Genomic DNA, 26,750 nt, shown 5'->3' with positions numbered 1-26,750 from the left:
GGGATAACTGCTTGTCAGGAAGAAATAGGCATGACCTTAGCCCTTAATGAAATATGTTCAGTTCATCATATTGTCTTAGACTTAAGGCAGAAACTTTTGTGTGTCTCAAAAGGTGCTTCCAGGCTGAATGTGCGCCTGTGGGTCTGCGGTGTCTACCCTGTCTTCTGTCAGCCTGGCCTGACAGGTAAACCAGACTCAGAGTGATGGCCCAGTGACACAGCTGAAAAGAACTCTTCTTTATCTGCCAATAATATAATCCATGGTGCAACCACAGTTGCTTCTCAGAGGTGGAAACCCAGGCAGCAATGGAATATGGAGGGGTTTCTGTTGAACTAACGCACTTCCATTGTGAATGAAGGTGAGTCTTGTACAAGATGTGTGCCATCGGGACTTACCGTATCTTATGAGAGGATGGTCTGAATTGTACTCGGTTCATCTAATGTTAGAAATGCCAGCTGTAATTATGCAAACTGGTGATATACCAAGGGCTTAGGGTCCAGACAGCCTTGGGTTCAAGTCCTGTCTCTGCCACCTTCTAGCATGATTTTAGGAAAGTCATAGAACTCATCTGATCTTTAGTATCCTCTGAAAAATGGAGGTGCTAATGCATTCCTGGTAGCTGGAAGCTTGTAAACATTTACAACTTAGTGTGCTAAGTTCCAACTACACCATCATTGATGGTCAAATTGTTGCTTTTAGAACAAAATAAGAACATTAAAAAATTTTAAGAAGTTTGACATTAGAACTAATCTTTTACCCAGTTTTCACATTCATTGTATCGAAACCAAAATTCAGCAGCCTTCTCTTCATTTCTGTCTGTGTCCATCATCCTAGCTCTTTGGACTTACTCAGAACACTGTGGTACAGATGTTTTTCTCCTAGCACAACTGCTGGGATTGTCATCTCAATAAGGTTGGCCTCCCTGGATGCTGGTGGCTCAATAAGGTTGGTCTCCCTAGATGCTCCCTGAATGCTGCTTGTTCCCATGTGCTTCGTTGAGTCCACCACTGCAGCATAGCATCCAGCAGCGGTGTCTAAGGGCTGTCTTGGAACTAGGTGCCCAAGGCCTCTGTTTTCATATCTGCAGAGGCATTCTGCAGTGCATGGCAGTCAGCATGAGGAGGGCATGCTAGGGAAAGGGAAACTGTCACCAGAGAGGGACAAGCAAGGTATAGCTGAGTGTGAGAGGGCATCGTTAATCTAGACATAAATGATTTCCCAATGAGAAACTTAATGACATGCAGAAGGCACAAGGTCACTGTTTCTTTACTGGTGATCTTCATCTGCACGAAGGGGTCTCTTTCAAATCATCTTATCTTCTAAGCATTAAGTCATAGTGCTGCCCAGTTAACATTCCAGGGCGCCAGCATTCCCTGTGGATGCATCCACTGAGAATCCATCACTCCCAAGCACCCTTCTTAACTCTAACACCATCTGAGGGTTGAGACCTCCTAGCTGTGGCCATGACGTTGCTCAAGAACCGAGCCGTGGCCCTTGGTTGGACCTAGAAACCTGCCCTCAGCTCACTGGTCCTGAGTTAGGCAGTTCAGCCTGTTTCTTACAAAAGTTAAGAATGTTCTGCATTCTGTATCTAGCTGCAGAGACAAGTGCCACCCATCCTGAACCTGGAGATCACAGTCCTTCCAGAGTGTCCACTTTCTTTTTTTTTTTTATTTTTTTATTTATTTTTTATTTTTTTATTAACAGAAAGGAAAAAAAAAAGAAATTAACACAACATTTAGAAATCATACCGTTCTACATATGCACTCAGTAATTCTTAACATCATCACATAGATGCATGATCATCGTTTCTTAGTACATTTGCATCAGTTTAGAGGAACTAGCAACACAACAGAAAAAGATATAAAATGTTAATATAAAGAAAAGAAATAAAAGTAGTAATAATAGTAAAAAACAACAACAACAAACAAACCAACAAGCAAACAAAAACAAAAAAAACCCTATAGCTCAGATGCAGCTTCATTCAGTGTTTTAACATGATTACTTTACAATTAGGTATTATTGTGCTGTCCATTTTTGAGTTTTTGTATCTAGTCCTGTTGCACAATCTATATCCCTTCAGTTTCAATTACCCATTGTCTTACCCTGTTTCTAACTCCTGCTGAACTCTGTTACCAATGACATATTTCAAGTTTATTCTCGAATGTCCGTTCACATCAGTGGGACCATACAGTATTTGTCCTTTAGTTTTTGGCTGGGTGTCCACTTTCTTTTACATTTGATAATACTGCTAATACCATCTTAGACACACTTGCTATGTAGTTTCCCCAAACGATGTGTCTCTTCTGGCTGCTAGCTTTTATCAGACACAAAGCATCTCATTTCTGTAATTGTCTTCCTTGCTGGCTTGGCTCCATCGTTTTCTGTGGTCTCCAGAGGCATTTGAATCCCTTCTGGATGGGCCAAGAAGGCTGTACGCACTTCCTCAATTCCAGTTGTTCTGGAATAATTCAGCTAAAGAGATGTAACATTTAAATCCACAAGATACTAGTGTTATACATGGTGCGGATGGGTGGCAATTCCCTGTGTCTTCTCCTTCCTGTCACCATAAGACCCCAAGCATGGATTTTCAATGGTTTTATGGGAATGTGGGTGGGGTTATACCACCTCTAATGGAGAGAAAATTGGTTCTTGGGGGAGGGGGATTTTACTTTTTATGTATAAAGCACAGGTATACACACAGTACCCATCCAACATGGGTTTATTTAGTTCTTTGAAGATATTTATAGCGGATGATGCTTTGAGTCTTTGCTGATATGTCCATCATCAGGGCCAATCAGAGACAACATCTATTGGCTACTTTTTTTTTTTTCTCCTGAGTAAGAGTCACACTTTCCTGTTTGGGGTTTTAGTTAATTTTTTTCAGGTCTCAATTTTTCTTGGAAGCAGGACATTTTATTTAACATGCTCTGGCAACTCTGGATTCTGCTTTCTGCTTCCTCTGCCCTCACCCTCCACCCCACCCCCACCCCATACAACACTGAGGTTTGTTGTTGTGTCTCTTTGTTTAGTTACTTCCCGGGACTAAATCTCTTAAATCTTTCTCCCTCATGGTGTGTAGCCACTGACATCTTGACATGGTTTTTAATTCTTCTTTTTATCCATGTTTTTAATTCTCATGTTTGATTTTAAGCCTGGCCTCCTTAGGGTTGCCTCTGTGTCTGCACAGCCAGTGATTGGTTGGAATTTGTGCTCAAATACCTCGAGCCCCGAGAGTGCATTCAAAGCTAAACCAGTTTTTAAGTCTTCCCCAGTTTTTGCTTTCCCCTGGGTTCCTCTGCCTCCGATCTGCCTTGTAGTGGGTGCAGATGGCTCTCAGCTCCCATCAGCCTGGGCAGAGCTGCTATGGGGGTTCTCCCTGGCGTCCTTGTGTGTGCACAGCCTTCCAGCCAGCCAGAGACATGTGGGGAGCTCGTCAAGGCCCTGCGGCAGATCTTGCTGTTAAGTTTCTTTCTGTCTTGTCTGACAATCCGGGGCTCACCCCACCCAGGACCGCGGCATTAGGGTGCTGGCCTTGGGGCTCCCCGTTTATTTCTCATCACGGTCTGCGCTTACTGACAAGGCGACTGGATGTGGGGTTCCCACCTTTCCCTCTAAAGCCTCCCCCCCCCCCCCCAGCAAAGCTGCTGGCTTCCGTGGGCCGCCTGCCCTGGCAGGACCACTCTACCGGTCGAGACAGGAGGGGCGGGGGGGCGCATGGCAGGAAGACCACCCCGGAGCCCACCGCCCGACCCAGGTTCGGGAGTTTTCTTGTGAAGAAACGCTTCTTCATCTGTTGTGTGCTGTCAGCTGGTATCCAGAGCCCTGGAATGTTTGTTTTTGACAGTTTTGTCCAGTCTTATCATTGGAGTAGAGGATTTGCCAAGCTCTTCGCATTGTCATTTCAGCCCCATTGTTTTTTTCCCATTTTCTAGGGAGGCAAAATAATGTGGCAGTCAAGAATGTGGACAGTGGCACTGGATTTCCTGGGTTTGGATCCCGAGCCTGCTATTTTCTAGCTGTGAGAGCTTGGAAAAGTTCCTTAGCTTCTCTGTGCCTCAGTTTCCCCATCTGTAATATAGAGATGCCAGTAGTACCTACCTTGCAGGGTGATGGTAAGAGTGAAATTAATAAGCACGAGTGATAGAAACAGTGCTGGCATACTGAAAATGCTGTAAAATGTTCTATCTTATTTAGCACTTCAGCCTCCATACCCCTGGCCTGGCACCTTGCACAAAGTCAATTCCATAGACCCTCAGCTATTCTTTTACTAAGTGGAATTGAGGGCAGCTCACGGAGTAATTGCAGGTATGAGGAGGAAGGACTGCAGGGGACCTGGGGAACAGATGGCTTTGTGCCTCGTTGTGGCTCAAGGTTGGTCAGTTTTTGTCTTGAGCCCATGCACGTTTTCCCTCCCAGCTCCAGGAACTGCCTAAAATGCCTGGTGCTGCTCACATACCCTGCCGGGCTTGAGACCAGAGCCTGCACACTCATGCTTCCACGTAGTTAATTAGCATACTTGTCACCACTTCAGAAGTGCCTCTAGCTAAGGCATCTATGGAAGTGGACAAGGAGGCTTGGCCAGGTTGCTTTTCTAGCATCCCCAAAGGGTATCCTGTGAGAGGGCGGGAGGAACTTGGACATATGTTCACCAAAGTCGTGGAGGGCCTGCCCAGCCTGCTGCTCACACGTACAGAGCCATTGTGAAAATCAGAAATTGGTGCTGCTTCCTCCAGTGCATGCAGCCTGTGTCTGTGCACACAAATCAGTGTCCACTCATCACCTGGGCCAAATGCCTTTGGGCAGGGTAATGTATATCCTGCTCTACCATACACAGTGGCTCTAGCTTAGCCACCGTGTGCCTAGCTCAGTGCTCAGAGTAGGGCTACAGGTATGATAAAGACATCCCTGTCCTTAGGGAGCTTTCACCTTTCAAGAGGGAAGCAGGTGGTATGACTGTGGCTCAGTGGCAGAATTCTTGCCTGCTATGCTGGAGGCCCAGGTTCAATTCCTGGTGCCTGACCATGCAAAAAAAAAGAGGGAAGGCAGATGTATTAGTGTCATGGCCATGGCGTGCAAGCTGTGTGAAGATCTGAATTGTGTGGGAGAAGATGTAGGCATGGAAGGCTTCATGGAGAAGGTGGTATTTGAACTGCATGTAGATAAGTAGGGATTTCCCAGGTGAGCATGGAAGTGGGATGGAAGGTGTTTTGGTAGAGGCTGGGGCATGTGAAAGATCTGAGCCAGGATAGGAAGGTACAAACAGGGATTGCTGCGGCAGAGGAGGCTGAAGAGGTGGAATGCAGCCAGACGAGGAGCTTGGGATTTTGCATTTGGCTGTGGCATCACTGAAGAATTTTAAATAGGAGAATGAACTGTTAAGGATTATGCGGGGAGGCGGTGGGTTAGACTGGGTGACACAGGAAAGGAGACAGCCAGTGAAAATGTACTTGCAAGAATTCAGGGACGAGATGATGGGGGGCTGCACTGAGATGCTGGGGATCTGGAGTGAGAGAGAGGAAGAACAGTGGTGGGACTGGGTAAGCAGCTGGATGGGGAGCCTGGGGTGATTGCAGGTGTCTGGGGTCTGGGACCATGCAGCTGTCAGTGAAGTCCTGACATTAACGAGAGGGGGACCAGGAGAGCAGGGTGTGTTGAGAAAGTGGTGGAGAGTGGAATTCTGCTTTGTGTTCTTGGAGTCCGGGAGCTTGTGGCCATCCAAGTGGTCAGGGCCAGTCGTGGTCGGATGAGGGATTTGGAGCACCAGGTGCACTCTGGGCTGGAGGGAGAGATTGGGTGTCATCAGCATGTCAGTGACAGGAGAATGTGGGGTTCCCCGGTGAAGGAAGTGGAGGAAGAGGAGAGGGAGTAATCAGGGAGATAGGAGGAGAATCAAGGACAGCTGAGTTGTGCGAGTCACAAGAGAGAGTGGTCAGCTATGGCAGAGATCGCAGAGAAACCCGGTAGGATGAGGGCAGGAAAGTCATGATTATACTTAAAAAGTCAGAGGTCCTCGGGGACCTTTATGGCAAGCAGCCCGGTTGCATTGGGTTGTCCTGAGCATAGCAAGCAGGGAAGCATGCCCAGCAGATGTGCGTGCCCAGCAGATGTGCCTGCCCAGCAGATGTGCATGCCCAGCAGATGTGGGCCATTATTAGAGATGGCTGATGGAAGGAAAGGAAGGAGGATGGCAGTGACAGAAAGGATGAATTTAAGTTGTAGTTTTTAAGGGGATGACAGTTGGGCAAGTTTGCAGCTGGGACAGAGAAAGAACCAGTAGGGAGGGTGAGGCTTGTGTTGGTGTCCACTATACTTATGTCACCATCTCCACTGCTTTCTTCAATTGTAGATCCTCCTTTGGGGCGTCCGTTAGTAACTATTGGCGTAGCATTGTTAGCACCTTAAGTAGTTAACTTGCATCCAACAAGGGGTAGAAAAGAAAGAAAAGAGAACCAAACGATGGAGAAAAGTCTTCAGGACCTGGTGGGTAGGTCTGGGCAGAGAGCCCCATGCTGAGCAGGAGGGAGGGCAACTGTTTCTCAGGCTGGGGCCCCACAGCCCATTCCCAACCTGACCCTTTGCTTCTGAATATCAGGACCCCTTCTGTGGCCCCAGCAGGTTGAGATGGTGCTGTCACATCTTGCATTTTGTTAGGGACTCTTCTTTGCTCAATTATAGCGACATCTTGGGGACTTATTTTTGTGCCTGTTGATACAGCATTTTAAACCCTTGACGTAACATGCACCCAACAAGGGCCAGGCAGTTTTGCTTATGAGAGAGTGACACCAACAAGTGATGTGTCTACTTATCCTTCTAACCAAGGTGGGACCAGTTCTAGGCTGGGTGTCAGAGGACCAGTGTGTAACCCTGGGCAAGTCAGATCACTCCTTTGGGCTCAGGTTCCTCCAGTGCCATGAGGGGACCAGGCTCCAACACCCTCCACCTCCCCCGTGGCAGGCATTTCTTGGTCCTGTGATCACTGAGGTTCAGGAACTGTGTGTCTCAGATGAAGCTGGTAGTATACTGTGCCTGAAACAGGAAGTGGAAAGATGGAGGGCTGGATGTGGGCAGTGAGCTATCTGGTGTGGGTAGTTCGAGGAAGGAAAACTCGATTTTGCATGGCTGTTTCCTTTACTGCTCTTATACCTTTCTTATTCTTCTCGAAGCTTTTTAATGCTGCCCATGAGCTGGAGCTGTTTTGCTCTGACCTGCGTTGACCTTACACCTGTACCCATGAGTTTTGGTAACACTGTCATTTCCTTATCACCTTATTTGTGGTGTTCATTTGCAAGAGAGTGCTATAATTAGGTAGAAGGAAGCTTATCTTGGATTTAGAACTTAATCCTACCTGTTCAGTGGTTTAGTCTTATGGAATTTTATATATAATGACTTTGTACTCTGTCTTGGTAAATGCAGATTTTAAGCACAACAATCTTGTGGCATTACAAGAGGAATTTGAAGGTCAGGAAGAAAAAGAAATGAAATGCTTCCATGCAACCATGACATCTCACACCATTGTTCTAGGTTGGCTATAAGTGTTCGCTCTGAGATTCCTGGCAACCAAAGCAAAAAAGGGAATACAGCCGTAACTGCACTGTTTAATGGCCTTTAGTTGGGGTAGGTAAGGTTGAGGAAACAATAAAATTAGATCCTAGGAACAGTAGAGCCTTTTGCGGCACTTAAAGACAGTTCTCATATTGGTTGAGAGATAAGGACAAAGGCCTTCATGTAGTGTGTCCTTGAAAGTATAAATCCGTCTTCAAGGGCTGCTTTGTATTAAAAAAAACAGAGACAAAAACAAATGGCTCCACGGTCAAGGGAGTTTCAGGAATGCTACATGACATATATTTTGATAGACAATTAACAATGAATGCTACCATTTGGAGAACTCATAAGTCTTGTCCTAAAGAAACCCATTCATCTTTGTCAATTCAGTATCTTAAAAAACATATGTAACTCTTTTTCTACCTACATAACTTTTAACAATAACTAAACATTTTTTATTATAGCAAGCTCAGTCTCCAGTTCTCTGGGGCTGCCTCTGCTTATCAATAACATCCTGGGCAGCGGCTTGTCGCTGGGGCAGGTGGCGGGGGAGCAGAGGGCCGTCTCCTTCGGGTGCTGCCACCGGCAGGACTGCCATGTCCCTCATCTGCAAACTTGGGGTCGTCATATTACCTATGCCACGAAATCGTGGCACAGAGCACATGTGCTCATACACGTGAGGCACTTTGTACTGTGCCTGGCATGTAAGTAATTGATATTCATTAGGACTGTAATTAATCATATTGCAGATTGCATCATGTTACACATGTGTTCAAGTGATAACTCAGGTCCTGTGGGTGTAAAGACATTTCTAAATGCATCAGGGTGTCTTTAGCCATAAGACTGGGGTCCTAATAAGCAAAGGTCATTTGACTATGGAAGAACAAGGCGCAGGAGGAGACAGAAAGAGACAGGACACCAAGTGACAAAGGCAGAGATGGCCACGTCCAGAACCCTGCAGAACCCTCCACCTCTACCCCGATACTTAGATTCTGGACTTGTAGCCTGCAGGCTGTGAGCCAGTACATCCCTGTTTCAGCCCACCAGGCCGCGGAGTGTTGTTATAGCAGCGCTGGCAAACTAAGACAATCCTCATCAGGGCACCTTCCCTGATGCATGTTCCTCCATCACGGCTGCGTCCTTGGGCAACCTTGGCACTGACTGAGTGCTTCCCTTTATTCTGGCAGAAAGAAACTTTATCCCCCTTTTTTGATAATTGTTTTCATGAGTGTCATCTCTGTTCTACTGTGAACTGGCTGAGGTCAGCGAGCACATCTTACCAAACTTTGCATCTCCAGCCCCCGGAGGAGCCCCTGGCCTGGCACAGGGCACAGAGAGGGTCTTCCAGGTCACCGGACAGAAAGCTGGACCCTGAGGCTGAGAGGCGGGGCCGCGTACAGTGAGAGTAATTCTGTCTGGAGACAGTGTGTGTGTGTGTGCGTGTGTGTGTGTGTGTGTGTACATTTTTACTTTGTCGGGCAGAAATCTTCTTGGGGCCACGTCTGGTCCTTTTTATGGCTTATGCGTTTTTGCTGAAGGCTGAGGAAATCATTTAACTCCTATTGTTACCTTCTCTACTAAAAGGACATGGCGCTGCAGGCATTGGGAGTGAATGATGTTTCGAGTTGTTGTGTGAAAGGTGCTAAATACAACCTATTAATAATAGTCAGCCCGATGAAAAAGTACCTGGTAATGACATTAAAGCTCAGTGACTGGACAAAAGGAAAGTCTATTAGTTGATTAAAAAATCTTTATTTTTCTATGATGGACCAGTGATCTATGGAGGGAAATCAATGACGAGATTTATTAAGTAGGAAGCAATTCAATTTAGAGACATTTGCTGGAAGTGAATCATAAAATGTTATACATTTGCTTAGAATTAATTGATGAACATAAAAATCCACTACACATAAAGGGTAATTAAAAATATACCTCCGTTGTTCATTAGGGCCATTTAGGGAAGAGATTTAATGGGGGAAGGGAGAGCGGAGGGAAACTAAGAAATGGGCTGTAGAGAGAAACATAGCCTGAGGAAGATGCTAATGCTGAATGAAGTAGAGAAAGATGCAGGGACGGCAGAGAGGAGCCCCAGAGACAGTGAGATCACGGGGTACCTAGAGGACAAAGCCAGGCCAGGGCTCGCCCTTCCAGGCCAAAGCCACCACCTGAGCAGAGACCGTGATCACATTCTGGATCAAGACCCAGGGGCAGAGAGAGCTACGCTGTGTGTGGCCCAGGGAGAGCTGGTGGGTCCCGGGACACCGCCTGGGGGAGGGGCACTGCCCGGGGGAGAGCACAGCCAGCCGCACTGGCACTCACAGCCCTGGGCGTGTTGCAGGTAGGCAGATGAAAAGTTAAAGATGAGCTTTACGGGTTGGAAGCAGTTAAATGTAGAGGCTTTTTTTTTTAGAAATCATAAAATGTTGTGCATTCTCTTAGAATGAACTGACGAACATAAGCAATTACCAAATATCAGAAATAACTTTAAAAAATGCTCTTGTTGTTCTTTTGGGCCTTTTAGGGAAGAAAGTTAGTGGGATAAGAGAGGGATGAGAGAAGCAGACATGGGAAAAGTAGCCTGAGAAAGATGTGAATGAGCGTCCTGACTAGGAGGGAGAGCAGGACTGTCCCCTGCAGGTGCAGGCGGGTGAAAGGAGTCCCTGGTGGGTGGTGCCTTGTCTGCAGTGTGGCATCGCGTCCCCCACATGCCCCCCCTCCTGTGGCCCCACTGCCCCTTCATAAGCGAGGGTGCTTTTGTCTGTGGTGTGGGATGGCGGAATGAGGCCAGATAAAGCCTTGAAGTCAGAGATTCCCCATGTCACTCTCTGCTTTGTAAAGACAAATTGTTATAACGTTGTGCCCGTTTATTATGTGGGCATGGTACAAGTGAGGAGCCTTCCACCAGAAATAAAGCAACACGGACTCAGTGTGTCTTTTACCCGACTTGGAGGCAGGGGGGCTTTCGTTGCCACCAACGTGATTAGAAAAGGCTGCCCCATGCCGTTACCTCGTTCTGCACACGTGCATCCTGGAATCCACACGTGGATGCGCTCTGTGTGCCATGTCCCTCGTGCCCGAAATTACTTGTGCCGAGGAGCTGCTGCTTAGGCGAGGTGCAGCCCCACACAAGGCGCCTCTCGCAGATGGAGAAACGACTGCTGCCTCCTGGGGAGATGATTCCTGGGTTTAGATGGTTAGCCTCGTTCCCCCTTTACCACCAGAAGACCTGTCCTTGGAACATCAGACGAGAAAGTGAAATCGTCTTGCAAGTTACTATAGTGGGATTAAAGCAGCAACAACAAACAAAAACCCCTTGTGTGAAAGTTGTGCCTAAAATGGCCTTTCTGTGTTATCAACAAACTTGACCAGTGTTTATGTGATCTGCTGTAATTTCCCAAACTAGATCCACGGAGAAGTATAGAGCAGGGTTCAGCAAGCTGCAGTGCTTTGTAAATAAAGTTTTACTAAAGCATAGCCATGTCCATCGGTTAAATATTGGGGATGGATGCTACTTTTGTGTTATGACAAAAGGGTTGGGTATTGCAATGGAGGCTCTAAGGCCCAGAAGCCAAAAGAACTATCTGGTTCTTTAAGGAAAAAAGTGTGCCAACCCCTGTTTAGGACCCCCTGCAGGAGGGCCGTGGGTCCTTGTGTGGCCCCAGCTTACTGGGAGGTTGACCTCTCCTGGACTGCTGGCAGCACCTGTTACCTGACATGGGCCCTGCTGTGAGGGTGCAGTTTGAGGGTGCACCCTTCCTGAGGTTGGCCTAGGGGTGCCTGCTCGGCTTGGTCATGCTGCCTGCCCTCGGGGCAGAAGGACTTCTGGCTGCTGGGCTCTCCACACTCTGCGGCTCCCGCTGGGCACTCGGCAGCCTTCTGCTCTCAACCTTCACCAGGGCGCTGAGCTCCAGGGGGCTGCGAGCCTGGCCTCCAGGTGAGGTCCCCCCAGGGCCCCGCCGACTGCGCCCTCTCTGACCCCCGCCTCCATCAGCTGCCAGCGCTGTTGACTTTGCCCTCCCTCAGCCACGTGTCCTCCTTCCACTTTCTGCCAGTGCTGCCGTCCTCAAGGCGTCCTTTCTCCCCAGTGCTGTTGAAATAGCTGCCCCTGCAGCTTCCCTTTGCTGCATGCTCTACAGCACTGCCAGGACATTATGGCTAAAAGGTGACTCTTCTCAAGACCTTGCTTTGGCTCCCCACTGACCTCCAAATCAAGGACAGACCCCCTACTCTGGCTTCAAGGGCCTCTTATTGCTTGCGAATCCTCCCAAGGCTCTAAAGCCAAACAGCATTGTCCCCTTTCCCCAGGGGTCATCTGAGCTACTCCACTGCTGTGCCCCCACCCCGCCGCTGTTCTTGGCTCATGAAATATTGCGATGCTCCCCAACTCCTCCCGTCTCTTAAAATCCACTCACCCTTCTTGCAGCCCAGAGGGTTTTCCCTGCACACATTCGCTCACGAGCCCCAGACAAATGTCCTTCCTCACTGCCTTCGGCTGTGGTGCCACGCTCTTGTCTTTCTTTACCCTGTGATGGGGGCTTGCGGCTCTGTGTTTCCTTCTGCCCCCCCACCCCCACCCCAGGCTGCGCCCTCCTTCAGGGCGGGGACTGTCTCTTGCCCCCTGCGTGGCGCAGGGGCTGGCTGTGTGCAGAGCTGGGTTTGAAGCTGTAGAGTTCACAGAGGGCCTGCAGGCCAGTGGTGAGACCAGCGGGGTGGGGGCCTACCTGGTATTTTCCCCCCTGATTCTCAGAGAAGCAAGTCCTGTCAACCCCGCGTCACAGACTGGGAACAGGTGCAGGAAGATTGACTGGACCACGTGCTCGCCAAGTCAGATCTGAGCTTCAGAGCCGCCTTGGTGTGACCAGGCTGGCCGTCACCTACCTGCCTGTGCTCTTGACTGAAGGGGGGGCCCTTGAAAGGTGCTGTCCCAGCCCGCTTCGCGCCTACTGCTCCAGCCTTGGTGGGAGAGGGGTAGGTGCTTTCAGGAGCTCCCTAGGTGATTCCAGGTCCAGGTCCACTGCCCAAGCCCAACGTAGAAGGTAGGCTCACCTCAGGAGCGTTTACAGAATTCCTTGAGCTCCGGCTGCTGCCCCTAAGAAGGTGGCTTCTTGTTCATGGGCCCCTGAAGCCTTGCCCTTGTCTGCAGCCTTTGAAAGTGAGGAAGGGCTCTGCTGTACCTGGCAGTGGCCACTGGGTGCCCGCTGCCTGGTGGCTTTTCTGATCGCATGGTCTAACGGTCTCCCTTCTGGGCTGGGTCCCCCGTGGCTGCAGTTGGCTTGGCCTGACTCAGGAGCCCCAGGGAGCCTCCCCACAGGCACCCCAGTGAGTGTAAATGAGGAGAGCGTGTCACCATGCCTTTCTCTACGGAAATGAGGAGGCGGTGCTTTCAACTTGCACCTAATTTAAAGAACAGTTCTTCAGTCTTTTGCAGTGGAGTGGGCTGGTGGAAGGGGAGGTGGCCCGCGTCAGCGGTGGTTCTCACAGCGGGGTCCCCAGCACCCCCTGCCGGCTTGTTAGAAATGCACATTTCCAGGCCCTACCACAGACCTACCAAATCAGGAACTCTGGGCTGGGCCCAGCAACCTGACTCCTGGGTGCTTCTGTCGCACCCTCAGGTTTAGGGGCCTTGGCTCAGGGTTCATGGTGAGCCTGGGCGCCTGGCCCCCCGGTGGGAGCTTGTAGAGCCTCAGACTTCCGGCCTCTTCTCGGGGCTTGGGAATCTGTTCTTTACCAAGTGCTCCATGAGACTGCAATGCAGGCGGAGTATTTTTTTAATCACTTGGCCCAGGGTAAAGTCTCATTCTCTTTTCTTTTCCTCCTATAGCTGCTGCTTCTTTGACTCCAATTATCAAGCCATTTCCATCAGTTCCCTTACCCATTAAGTAAAGGCAACCGTTCCCCTTAGCACGCCGCTTCCTCCACGCTGGATCGTTCACTGCCACATAAAGGCCACAAGCGGGTTTTATGGCCTCATGTATACTTAATTAGTCCATCTTCTCAAAATTGAATTTTAAGTGAATGAAGACATTAGCTTCTGATCTAATTGATCCACAAAGCATCTTTCCAGAGTCTTTGTGTAGCTTAACTGTTGATACAGCTCAGCAAACAGGCGTCCCCAGGGCCTGTGAGAGGCCACAGGTCAAGGGGAGAGAGACCCATTGACTTCCTGTGGCCCCCAAGGGCTGCTCTGAAAAGAGCAGGAGGGAGCCAGGATAAGGCCTGCGGGTGCAGGCTCTGATTGAAGAGCTGATTATGCTTTGTTTTGCCCCTAGCTGTCTCTGTCCCCACCCCCCTTATCTGTCATCATAAATGCATGCACCTGCCTGGTATTTTATAAGGGGCCACCGTGGCTGAAGAGGCCCCACTGTCAGGTATCGGAGATACTGCCTCAGTATTTGTGGGGTGAGGCCTCACAGCAGGGTGAGATACAGCTTCCGCTTCCACGTATCCCCCCTGCCCCCCGCCCCTATATGCCACCGCACAGTGTGGTCGCTGGGCCCGAGCCCCCCAAGTCTGCTCACAGTGATTTGCACTGACCCACCCGGACCCCCATCTGCCCTCTGCCCCCCGACAAAGCCCCCCACCTCTGGGCACACTCATGTAACCCCCTGGTAAAGCCTTGGCTCTGTCACGTTTGTGCTATGAAGGAAAGAAGTGCACAAATGAAGACATTGTTTTTACTTGCCCAAACTTCTGGAAAGAACTTCTTTGGCAGTATTTGAAAGCCATTCTGATGAGGCCTGCACTCGCTAGCTTTCTTTCCCTGATGGCTCCAAATGCTTTGTGTTTGAAAAAGGATAATCTAATTCTTCTCGTAGGTCTGGATGAGGCAGGAGCTGGCCTTGACTTTGAAGCAGGTGGAAATGGAGCTGAAAAGGCAGCACCAGTGAGAGAGGGCTGCACCCAGACGTCCTGTTGTCGTGTGTGAGCCTGGGCTTGTGTCAGTTCTCAGACACTGCTCTGCTGACCTGGCCACAGTGGCCGTGCTGAGGGAGGGACCTCAGCAGTAATAGGTGCCATCGCCTCAGGGCTGTGCATCTCACCCTCGTCACAGTCCCCCAGGAGGCTCTAAAAACTCCCAGGGTGCAGGCCACTCCCCAGGCTAAATAGGTCAGAGACTCTGTGATGGAACCCTGAACTTTCAGTGCTCCCCTGGTACTTCCCAGGTGCAGGCTGGGAGAGAGCCCCTGGGCTATAGGAGTCTGTGTAAGCGTGTGGGTTTGACATGTACCACAAGGACCCTCCTGGCTGCTGTGTGGTTAGGATAGTAAAGCTCAGTGGAATTAAGGCCTGGTGTCATCCCGGGCCATCACAGGACATGTGTGGACATTGCAGAGCCACCGTACATGCATGGGTGTGTCCACCCAGGGCACCTGGTTATGCGTGCATTTGAAGGAAGGCCAGGTCCTTGGGACTTTCCTTCATGTCCCTGCCCAGTGGCACACACCCCGAGGCAGCCCAGAATCCCTGAGATCTAAGCCTGCTTCTGAAATGTTTCTCAGATCTTTGCCTTGCCACTGGATTGTCTTGGGCTTTTCCTTCCCCCTTCTCTTCATAATAACCTGCTAGCTTGTTCGTGGGTTGGCTCAATGTCTTCCCTCTCCCACCCCCCGTTTGCCACCCTCCCGCCACACCCAGCATCCCTCCTGTGCTTTTTAAAGCCTTCCGTATTCCCTGATGCCCATGGATGAATGCTGGTAACCTTACCTGGCATCTACATACACGTGTCCTGTATTCCTGGAACCAGCCCTACAGGCAGCATTCTAATTCCCATTTTACAGATGGGCAGGTGAAGCAGCGAGTGACTTGCCCAAGGTCACGTGGAGCCTGCGCTCTGCCCTTCTCTGCTACGCTGCCTCCCTCTTGATCTCCTGCTGATCAGAAAAAGGCCACTCTGTGCCAAAGGACTTTCCTTACACTCTTCCTAAGCTTCGCATCCATCCTGCCGGGTAGGTGTTATTATCCCTATTTCAGATAAATTGAGGGTTGGAGAGATTAAGTAACGTGCCCACAAGGACACGCAGCTAATTAAGGAAACAATAGCAGGCATTCAGAGCAGGTTGTCCACACTCCGTGACCCATGCCCTTTCCACTGCCCTGCGCGGGATTGGCTGCATCCCTTAGGGTGGCATTTGTAGTTGGTGACAATCTGTCCCCAACCTGCCTTTCTACGATTTTCCATTCCGTCATGAAGTCACATCGCCCTGCTGTTGCCCCTGCTGTTTCCTTAGGCTTGAGCGCCCTTCCCTGCCCAGGTTATGGACTGGTTCGGCTTTCAGATATCCCAAGGCAGGAACTCCTTCCTTGCTCAGAGTGCACTGCAGGGAAGCTGCAAACAGCAGGAAAGGTCCTCCTCACCTTCTCCCAGCCCTCAGAAGCCCCCCTCTTGGCCCCAAAGTGTGAGGTTTACATTTTGAACATAGTACCAAGTCTCTGGGCCTTATAGTTGGGCACATGTCACCTTTCCCTGCTAAATAGCGCGTGGAAGGCAGGTGCTGGTCTCTTCCTCATTTTTTGTATATTTTGTGTCTGGGGCATTGCCAGGCAAATAGCAGATGTTCAGTAAATATTTGTTAAACAAATAGAGGGCAGACAAGGATAAAATGGTGCAGAAAAAGCATAAAAATATTTCATCCAAGGGGCCTTGGCAGGGTGATAAGACATAGAAACATTTAGGGATTTATTTGCCTGGTGAACTCTAGGGAAACCTGCATTGTTTGAAATTTTCCAAAGGGAAGGAAAGAGAGCAACCAAGCCAGCCTGGTGGTATAATCGAGCTTGTCCATTTCGCCACTCAGGGGGTTGCTTTTATTTATTTATTTATCTTCCTTAAGTGTACTCGACTAACGTCCTGATTTAAAAAGCCCTGGCTGCTAAGGCCTTCCAGCATGGATTTTATAAAGAGGGTAAAGTTGGGAGTGTGTAGACTTCAGGATTTATACACGACTTCATGTGTCCTAAATGGGTGTGGGAACTAATGCCCCCTGAAGGATGGAAACAGAAGCTAAGAAGGACTCCTTTGGTATGAGGAAATTCTTTTTGTTTTGTTTTTTAAAAAATATATGTATTTTGCAAATGGTATTTTTTTAACATTTTTTTTTATTGTGAACTATAACATATATACAAAAAAGTGATAAATTTCAAAGCGCATTTTAACAAGTAGTTACAGAACAGATTTCAAAGTTTGGTATGCATTGTGATTCCACGATTTCAGGTATTTCCTTTTGGCTGCTCCAAGATACTGGAGACTAAAAATGTCATATCAATATAGTGATTCAGTAGTCATACTCATTTGTTAAATCCTGTCTTCTCCGTCTTCTCTGTTACAGTGCCCTTTGATCTTTCTCCCAATCTTTAGAGATATTTGGGCCCTGAGCATTCTAACTTCTTCATGTTGAAAAGGGATGTTGGCATTATGGGGTTGGCGGATGCCCTGGGTGGTCTTGGAGAGACTGGTATACTCTGGGTTTCAGGAATTTTCTGGCCTAGGAGTCATCTGAAGGTTTCAGATTGCTGAAAAATAAACTTAGTGAAGGGCACTTTTATAGAGTCTCAGACAGAGCCCTGGGTATTCTTTAGGGTTTACAGGAATACTGTTGATTGGGGCTTGGCATACCATGGCAATTAGCAATAACTAGCTGAAGCTTGCATGATGGTAGCTTCCAGAATAGCTCTCAACTCTTTTTGAAATCTCTTAGCAGGAAAGTTAATGCTTTAGCAGTTGAAACAGGGTTATAATACTAAATAAACACTTATCTGATTCTTTGGATTTAAATCAATTTGCACAAAGATCTTTTTTATGGTATAATACATGTAACATAAATTTTGCCATTTAACCATTTTTAAGTGTACCATTCGGTGGCATTAACTGCATTTGCAATGTTGTGCTATCAGCACCACCATCCCTTACCAAAACTTTTTCATTACCTAAAATAGAAACTCTGTGCCTATTAAGCAATAACTCTCCATCCCCCCTCTCCCAGCCCCTGGTAACCTCTGATCTACTTTCCGTCTCTATGGATTTGCTTACTCTAGCTATTTCAGATCAGTGAACTCCTACAATATTGTCCTTTTGTTTCACAGCTTCTTTTATGCTACATGATGTCTTCAGGGTGCACCCATGTAGCGGCATGCATCAGAACTTCTTCCTCCATTTTAACAGTAACATTCCATTGTGTGTATATACCACATTTCCTTTATCCATTCATCTGCGGAGGGACACTTGGGTTTCTTCCACCTTTTGACAATTCTGAATAATGCTGCTGTGAACATTGCTGTAGAAAAACCTGTTCAAGGCCCTGCTTTCAGTTCTCTGGGGTATATACCTAGGAGGGGAGTTGCAGGGTCATATGGTAGCTCAATGTTTAACTTTTCCAGAAAAGCCACCAACCCCTTTCCCCAACCAACCCCTTTCCCCAGGAGCTGACCCACTTTTACACTCCCACCAGCCACGTACGGGAGCCCCAATTTCCCCACGTCCTTGTCAACTATTTCCCGTCTGTAAAATAACAGCCACCCCATGGCAGCCAAATGGTCTCTCACTCGTGGTTGCCTGTTTTTGCAAATCGCCACACCGTGGCTGGTGGGTCAGGGCCCGGGGGGCGGACCCGGGGGGCGGCAGGCAGCCTCCTCCAGGCGGCCCTCCCGAATTGGCTCTGAAATTCCGCTTCGCTCCCCGCAGGTCAGCGTCCTGACCACGCTGGAGCGGAGGTTCAACCTGCAGAGCGCCGACGTGGGCGTGATCGCCAGCAGCTTTGAGATCGGGAACCTGGCGCTCATCCTGTTCGTCAGCTACTTCGGGGCGCGCGGGCACCGGCCGCGCCTCATTGGCTGCGGCGGCATCGTCATGGCGCTGGGCGCGCTGCTGTCGGCGCTGCCCGAGTTCCTCACCCACCAGTACAAGTACGAGGCCGGCGAGATCAGGTGGGCGGCCGAGGGCCGCGACGTGTGCGCCGCCAACGGCTCCGGCGGCGACCAGGGCCCCGACCCCGACCTCATCTGCCGGAACCGGACGGCCACCAACATGATGTACTTGCTGCTCATTGGGGCCCAGGTGCTCCTGGGCATCGGTGCTACCCCCGTGCAGCCCCTGGGGGTCTCCTACATCGACGACCACGTGCGCAGGAAGGACTCCTCACTCTACATAGGTAGGAGCCGCCCCCGGCCGGGGCTGGGGAAGGGCGGTCTGCCCGGGTCCCGCGTGGGGCCGTGGCCGGGGCCGTGACCGTGACCGCGTGTGTTGGCCAAGCAGGGTGGGCCGGAGGCCCGGTGTCCAGACTTGGCAGCGCGTGTGCTGGTTTCTGCGCCTTACTGCCCCTTGGGTTCCGGCCTCCGTCGGGGCACTTTGGTGGCATTGTCTGGGATGCAGCACACCCTCGGCCGTGTAGCTTTTTAACAGCTCCTAGGGGGACTCTCATAGGGGGATTTTAGATCCAGGATGCCAGAGCACTGACACGTCTCAAGAGGGGGGAAGAGTCCTTTATTTATTTGCTTGTGTGTGTGAAGGGGGCCTGTGGGTCACCTGGCATTGACCACCAAGATACACTTGGGGTCTCTACTTTGGAAACCACAACTTTTAATTATCAAAGTGTTCCTCTGCTCATTGTGCAGAGTGGGAGGCGAGAGCCAGGGTGATGGCATTCTCAACCCTTGTAAGTTGAAAGTTGGTGATGTCTGGTAATGTTTTTCTATAGCAGTGAAACACGATTTAGGCAGAGAAAAGGTAGGCGTGTAATTTTACAAGCTATTTGGTGCTATAATCATTTCTGATATTCTGTACTGGAAGGACGGAGGCCACTTGCAGGCCCTGGGCTATGAGGCAGCTAAGGGACAAGCTGCTTGTGCAACAAAAGGCAGCTTTGTTCTCTGATTGTGGGTTCTGCTGGATGGTCATTTCTAGGGGACTGGCTGGCCTGCTGGGCACTCCAGGCCCAGTCTCCAGAACTGGAAACTCCAGTTCACCAAATACAATTTTGGCTCCCAGGAGCTGTTGGATTGTTTTGACACCTCCCCAGCCACTGAGTGCTCAGCTCTGAAAAGAATTACCTCTGCCTGGGGGAGCTTTGTGCCAGGTCTCCCAGAAGCAGTGTGCCCTGGTGTATAAAGTCAATTATGATAGAGAGGTTTAGGTTAAAACAGAATTTGAAATGAATTTGACATAAAGCTTCCTGACTGCCAAGCTCCTCCATCTGCTGCCCACGGTTTTTGAGACAGGAGGGTTTTGAATGGTTAAACACCTGAAGGCTGATTTTTCCTTGTGACTTTCTGTCCCAGCTCTGGAGTCGATGCCTTTGTTGAACAAAGGGTATTGCAGACATGTGTTTCTGCCCTCTTTGAACACGGCTCTGGGTGGGAAAGGATGTGCTTCTCCATACAAGGTGGTGACCTGTGAGTCTGGTCATGTCCTCTGTATAGAATGCCAGACAGAAGAAGGCTACAGAAGGTTGGTCCCTCCCCAGCATAATAGGGGCTTCCGTTATTGTGCCTGCAGGGGAGGGGTGGGCAAGGAAGTTATCGGCATTCTATTGCATTCAAAGCCTGTGTAAAAGCCATTTCATGTGAGTCAGCTGCAGGACAGGACACGAGTCATAGCATGTAAGAGAAAGGTCTCCTGAGGGCCAGCTGGACAGTTGGTTCCTGCCTTGCTGATGTCACCCAAGGACCCTGGAAAAGGTGTTTTGGTGGCAGTAAAAGTGTGTCATTAAATCAGAGCACAGGGAAGGAAATATGGAGTGAGAAGCTGAGTTCTTGTCTCTGATGGTACAATAAGCTAGTATCATTTCTCCCTGAATTCCCTCCTCAAGTCATTCAAGTGCTAAATAACTTCTGCCCCGGGCCTCCTGCCTGGCGCAGCAGGCTCAGAACCCCTTGCTCAGAGTATTCCCTGATGGGCTGGGTTGCAGAATTCCCCCCACCCCCACCCACAGGGGCCAGGTTTGCACAAAGCTGGGGGATAAGGAGGCATTTTGGATTCGTGCATGGGAGTTGGCGGCATTGGCAGCAGGGCTGACCATTCGAGACGAAGTGGGATACCTCCTGTATGGAAATGGCAGTTAGCCTTGGGTCGGAAGAGTATTTGGCAAGTTTCTGCTTGGATGCCTTGTTTTCCTCTTTGATGGTGAGGAAAGGAGTGAGAGGGCTTGGAGCAGTGCCTATTTGCATGATGCCTGGAGGGCTTGGCAGCCCAGGTCCATCTGGCCGCATTCCCACACATGACCGCTCCCAAGGCTCTCAGTGCCACCTCTGCCTCTGGGAACTGGCTTCATGAGTCTGTGTTTATAGGAGCAGCAGAGAGTGAGCTTTCTGCACAGATTGGCCCTCAACAGGTGGCCTTGTATTCCATGTACAGTTTGAATTCTCCGGGAACAACTGAAGAAGACTGTGGCATATGCAGAGCATAACCGGCCCATTCTTTTATCATATAGGTCATAAAGAAGTGTTTCTGATTGCGATGCGTGCTCAGCATTTCTCTCCTACAATGGGGCGTCAGTTCCTGGAGTCACTTGGCTGCAGGAAGGATTAGCGAGTATCTCCTGAATGGGATCAATATGAATTTATGGCCTGTTTAGTCCTTCCAGAGAGAAGAAAGGTCCAAAGAGATGGAAACCCTTTGATTTGGGGGCACGACTCGGTCCAGGAACCAACTGGTCCAGGAACTGGCACTTTGGAAGTCCAGTCATGCCTTTGGCTGCATGCTGTGACCTTACATTAGCCCACTTAGCTGTCCTTTTTCTCCAGGTCCCAAACATAGCAGGTCATATTTGCCTTTTATGAAAGTAGAAGCAGAATGATGGAACGGATTCACTGTGTTCTTTTAGTAGCACTGCTACCTCAGTTGGTTGTTACCTTAAAAAAGTTTTTTTTTTGAGGAGGAGGAAGGTGAAGAGTGGTAAAAATTTTTTAACTAACTTTATTCTGAGTTAAAGTGTTGTTCACTGTCAACAGCTTCATTGAAAGCATGGGAAAAGAACAATTAGAGAACAGTTATTCTTGATCTACTGTATATAATTCGTCTTTTTCTCTGCATTAATATGCTTTTCTCCAAACTGTGTTTATAATAAACAATGTCATAGAAGGTCCTTTTTCTCTTAGTGCTTCATGAGCATTTCCCCATGTTATTAAATATTCTTCTATAATGCCATTATTACTGCAAACGTAATACATAATATTCTCTTATGGATATATACCATAGTATTTGATGACATTTACTGTTGGATATGGGGTTTTAATTTTTTTGCTATTATGTACAAAGCAGACAGGTAAAACTGTGATTCCGTGGGGGTAACATGTCCGAGATGATTTGGCTGGGTGCGATTGGGCTCTGACCCAGGTCTCTGACTCTTGAGAGTGAAACTTATTCCAGGTGTGCCTGGGATCTGCTCCCAGGGCTGGGCTGGGGGCTGGGGGCTGGTGGAGGATCCGGGGCTCATGTGCTCGCCAGAGGCATTGCACGGAAATCCTAGGAGCAGGGACACGTAGGGAGAGAGCACTGTGTCTCAAATCCCAAGGGAGGGGTGATTGCAAACGGAGAACAAGGATCCAAGCCAGAGTGGAGAGTCGGAAAAGGAAAGGAAGTGAGGACAGGCGCACCCAGCAGTTCAGGTCCTGGACAGAGGCTGCTCCTCTAGTTCAGGGCTTTGTGTCGAGGTGGCTACAGATGAGAACTGAGGCTTTGGGGTGGCGGCGGCTGGTTTATTCCACTGCTTCTCGGTCCTCTCCATCATTCCATTTTTGAATGACATACATTATGAAATTTTCCTTGTGCTGTGTTAGAAATCTGTCCTCTTACAACTTTCCGGTTATACCCTCTGGGCCCACCCTGAAAAATTGAGGTCCCTTATCCATATGTTGGTAGCGCCCCAGGTAGCATAACACAGCCTTAGTGGGGGGTGCCTAGAGCTTGGCTCCTCTTCCTTTGACCTTCATTCCGTATTTGACTGGATTTCCCAGCACACTTCAGCTCCTGCTTCCTTTTCAGAGAGGGGTGCCCGGGTGGAGCCTGTTTGGGTCCCAGGGCCATGCTTGCCTCTTTTGTTTTAACTTTTCCGTTAGGAGCTGCATTGCTGTGTTTTTTTCCCCAATGTCTCAGAGGAAATTTTTGAGGATGTAGTTGTCTGTTTGTTTGAACTTTTTATTTTGGAATAATTATAGAGTCACAAGATGATGCAAAATATAGGATGTCCTATGTATCCTTCATTCAGTTTGCCACAAGGGGAACGTATAGTACAGGAAATTAACGTCGGTATCTAACAGAAGCTTATTCACATTTCACCAGTTTTACCTGCACACACGTGTGTGTGTGTGTTCGTATGGTTCTGTGCATTGTACCCCATGTGAAGGATGTGGTTTTAAAAATGCAGATTGAGAGTCAGACCAGATAATTTTGAGTCCTGCAAATGGGTTTGGCAGCCATGCACATACATATGACACTGACATTCACCCAGGCACACACAGACCTGCACACAGAGACACATGTGCTCAGAGAAGGGGAGTGAGAAAAGATACCCGAATACCCAGAGAGAGACACACAGAGAAAGACATGCAGAGGGAGCCTCAGAGATAGGGAGAAGGCTGGCCGTTTCTCCTAATGATGGGAAAAGAGGGACTTTCTAGAGGAAAGTGACTCCTTGAGGAGATCTTCCAGCGAGAGCCTTCTGTGTCTTCAAGGAGAACAGGGGTCTTTGCAGCTTGGCTGAATGCACAGAGCGATCGCTCCAAGTCGGCGACACGTATCTGAGACAGGAATGTGTCATGTTTCCTTTGTTTTTTGCTTATATTGAAACCCAATGGAGCCCTCCATGTTCCAGTTAATGATGCAAAGAGAACTGTTCTCAGATTTCATCTGCCAAGTGTTTGTTTAGTACAAAGGTCACAGTACACCAGCCGGCAACCAAAGAGAACCAAATTTCTCTTCAGAGCACTGGGAGCAAAGAGTTATTTTGCTTCTGATGAGTTTTGTTTTTTTTTTTCAACTTGACATTGGGTAAAATGTGTTTTAACTCTCCAAAGAGTGTGGGTTGGGTATGAATCAAATACACTGTGACTGCAGTTCATCTGAAAAAATAATTAAAAAGATATCCCTCCCGGGAGCAAGCCTAGCTCATTATACCCTTGCAACTTCATTGATATTGAAGTTTCCCTCATTAATTTCTTTTTCTAAAATAAATGACACTGTAAAACCAGTCAATTTGTTTTGGCCACATTCCATTCTTTCTCCGCAGCTGCCCAGTCATATGCCATTTCCAGCGTGTTTTTTAGCAACGAGCTAGGAAAGGTGCCTGTGGCTCTTATCTGGTCTTTCCATATTGCTTGGTGTTACTCATTCATTTTCAGTCACTCATAATTCATGCCCCGTGGTGCATGGAATCATTGCGGGGCCCGCTGCCTAGATGACCTTGGATGAGAAGCCTAGCAGGGGCTTTGGAGTCTGACCAGTCTTGGGATAGAAATTCTGGCCCTTCCATGGATCTGCCTCTGGGGTCTTGGATCTGGTTCCAACTGCCTTGAGCCTGTTCCCTCCATGGTAAAATGCTTTTCCCTGTGCACTAGATGTCATGTGCCCAGTGGGACTCAGTAAACACTGTCCCGTTAATCTTCATTGCCACACCCTCTCCATTTCCACATGTAGAAACTGAGGCACAGATGAGCAACTGACTTGTTCAAACACATCAGCAGGTTTCTTTTTTTTTTTTTTTTTTTTTTTTTTTAAAGGAAAGACAGAGAGAAGGAAGGAAGGATAGAAGGAAGGAAGGAAGGAAGAAAGGGAAACATTTTTTTTTTTTTAAACATTTTCTTGTTTTTTATTGTATTCTGTTTCTCCGTTTTTGTTACATGGGCTGGGGCCGGGAATCGAACCGAGGTCCTCCGGCATAGCAGGCAAGCACTTTGCCCGCTGAGCCACCGCGGCCCGCCCATCAGCAGGTTTCTTGACAAGCATCGTTGGACCTTGATTTTCAGCCTGGCATGTAATCCTTGATTTTCAGCCTGGTAGAGCTGAGAATAACGGCCTCTTGGGCTCTGAATTAAACCAGCAGGGCTCTTCTTTTCCTGCAGATCCCCTTCTGTGGCTCCGTTCAAAGTACTTACAGTGCCAGTGCTGTCCCAGGCAACTGAGGAGAGCTTTTTAATTTGGAGGTGCCACGGTATATGGCCATGGCCCCAAGATGATGTACAGGTTGGATCTCGAGGATCAGCCTTTGCTTCTTAGTTTGGGAGGGTATCGATTGAGCTTTTAAAAATAATACACTTTCGTTTTAGTAAAATTAGGAAAAATCAAAATTATATCAAGAATTAACATAGGTAATCTGTAATTTAGGCACCTTTAGCTAATTACCACCGATATTTGGGTCTATTTCACTTCAGACTTTTTTCCTTGTATTTTTACTTACTGAAAATCATATTATAAGTGAACCTGCCTCTTAATTCACATATCATGCTTTTTTTCTGTATCATACATCAGAGACATCATCTTAGATAATTGTGTAATATTTTTTTCAGTCTAGACATGTTGGACTCTTACTTGTTGGACATTTAGGTGATGAATGTGATTTTAGCCTCATCCGCATTTGCTGAAAACTGAAAACTCAGGTTAGTTCACATAAATTTCAGTGCGAGCTGAAAACCAGCCATTTGGCCTTAATGTGACTTTCTCCAGATGATAGCTGAGTGAGGCACAAGAGTATTGTGAGAGCAAGCTTCGGGCCGGGTGGTGGCCACCCTGTTTTGTAGCCCACGCCCAGGTCTGCTTCTTGGTGGGAAGGGGCAGCAATCTTCAGCGCTGCAGGGGCTCAGTTAACAGAGGAGAAAAGCAGGCTGGGTGGAGACTGGGAAACAGAGGGACCTTGTCTTACCCTCCCCCGTTTGTTTCGCTGGGGATATGCAAAATTAGTCTTCCTGATCATCTGGCTTTTAAGAGGGACTAGAAATCCATACTTTTCAGGTGCACTGAATTGACAACTGATTCAATTCAGTGGGTCGGCGCTGTGGAAGCCAGTTTGAACATATGGGGTCCTGCCAGTTGGGGTTCTTTACTCTAGACCATCACCTTATACTCACCTCTCAAGGAGCAAGTAAGTAAAGCATATAAGAAAGAGAGAAAGGAGGAAAGGGAAGCTGTTGTATGTAGTGACCACTGCAAGGACAGCAGTGGGCACCTGCTTTGGGTCCCCGTGACACAGGCATTGAGTCTGAGGGAGGGGGACGGGTCTCGGACATAAACATCGGTCGCTGTGGAGGGCATGAGTGGGCACCCATGGCCAAATGGGCTTCTTAGGGTGCTCTGTGGCTGGTGCCTCGCTATTGCCTGGTAGGAGTAGGAATGTAAGAATGGAAAAGAAACAGGTTTTTTTTCAGGTGAAGTATGCCTGGATGAATAGAATGCAGCTAACAGTTCCCTGGAGGATGCAGAGGCCAATGCCTTTTTTGGCTGGTTGGGATGGATGCTTAGAGAAAGTGTCTTTCAAAGGGATTTAAGAACCCGGCATCAAAATGTGTTATAGAAGAAATGTAGGACCAGAGAGGCCCAGGTGGACACAGAAGTTAGGTGGGAAGGCGGGGACGTAAGCAGGGGAGCGTCCTTCCATCAGGGCTGGGAAGATTCTCATGACTGGTCAAAGCAGACCCAGTATTGTTTTTTTTTTGGCCTTTCACCTGTACCACAGGTATTGTTCTTAAGTCAAGAAGATTTTGAGATATTTTCCCACATAACTTGCATATTTTTCTTCAGTGTATTTCTAGACTATTTACTTCTTTCAGAGAGAGAATAAGTTTGGTTTTCTCCCCTCCCCCCTGTTACCTACAGGAAACCTCCTATGAGAGCAGCTGGGGTACAGCGTGGTTTCTGTAGAGGTCCGTGAACTGCTGTTGGTCACTGTTCACTCTGGGGTCAGAGGTTAATGTCCTTCCTCCTTGGTGGAAGTTCTTCATTGCTAGAGAATTCTTCAGTGTGAAAATGCCTCACAGGAGAGTCTTGGTTGTTGCATTTGTCTGTCCAGCCCCTCACTTTTCACTGGGAAAGTGCCTTTCCCCCATCCCAGGTAGTTCTGCAGAAGTGCTCATGCAATCCCAGCTTGGCCAGCCAAGACACAGAGAAGGGCTCTGGTCAATCGTGATTGGGCCTGTCACAGTCCACCACGAGATTTGCAGAATGGATCCTGAGAGTGGGAGGGCACCTGTTCTTCTAGAATCACTAGCTTGAAGAACTCTGAATG

At 48.6% G+C, this 26,750-nt stretch overlaps 1 protein-coding gene across 2 annotated transcripts in view; it reads left to right on the top strand.

The window, feature by feature from the left end:
- Positions 1-26,750, top strand: part of SLCO3A1 (solute carrier organic anion transporter family member 3A1) — a 307,991-nt gene that overhangs the window by 53,860 nt on the left and 227,381 nt on the right. For both annotated transcript variants that reach the window (XM_077124117.1, XM_077124116.1), the window contains exon 2: positions 18,224-18,689. In XM_077124117.1, coding sequence (XP_076980232.1) covers positions 18,224-18,689 — 466 coding nt within the window. The remainder of the gene's footprint in view (positions 1-18,223; positions 18,690-26,750) is intronic.

The sequence above is a fragment of the Tamandua tetradactyla genome, chromosome 12 (assembly GCF_023851605.1).
Source record: "Tamandua tetradactyla isolate mTamTet1 chromosome 12, mTamTet1.pri, whole genome shotgun sequence".
Classification (NCBI taxonomy): Eukaryota; Metazoa; Chordata; class Mammalia; order Pilosa; family Myrmecophagidae; genus Tamandua; species Tamandua tetradactyla.
Note: the sequence above shows the minus strand (reverse complement) of the source record. Positions and strands in the feature narration are given on the sequence as shown.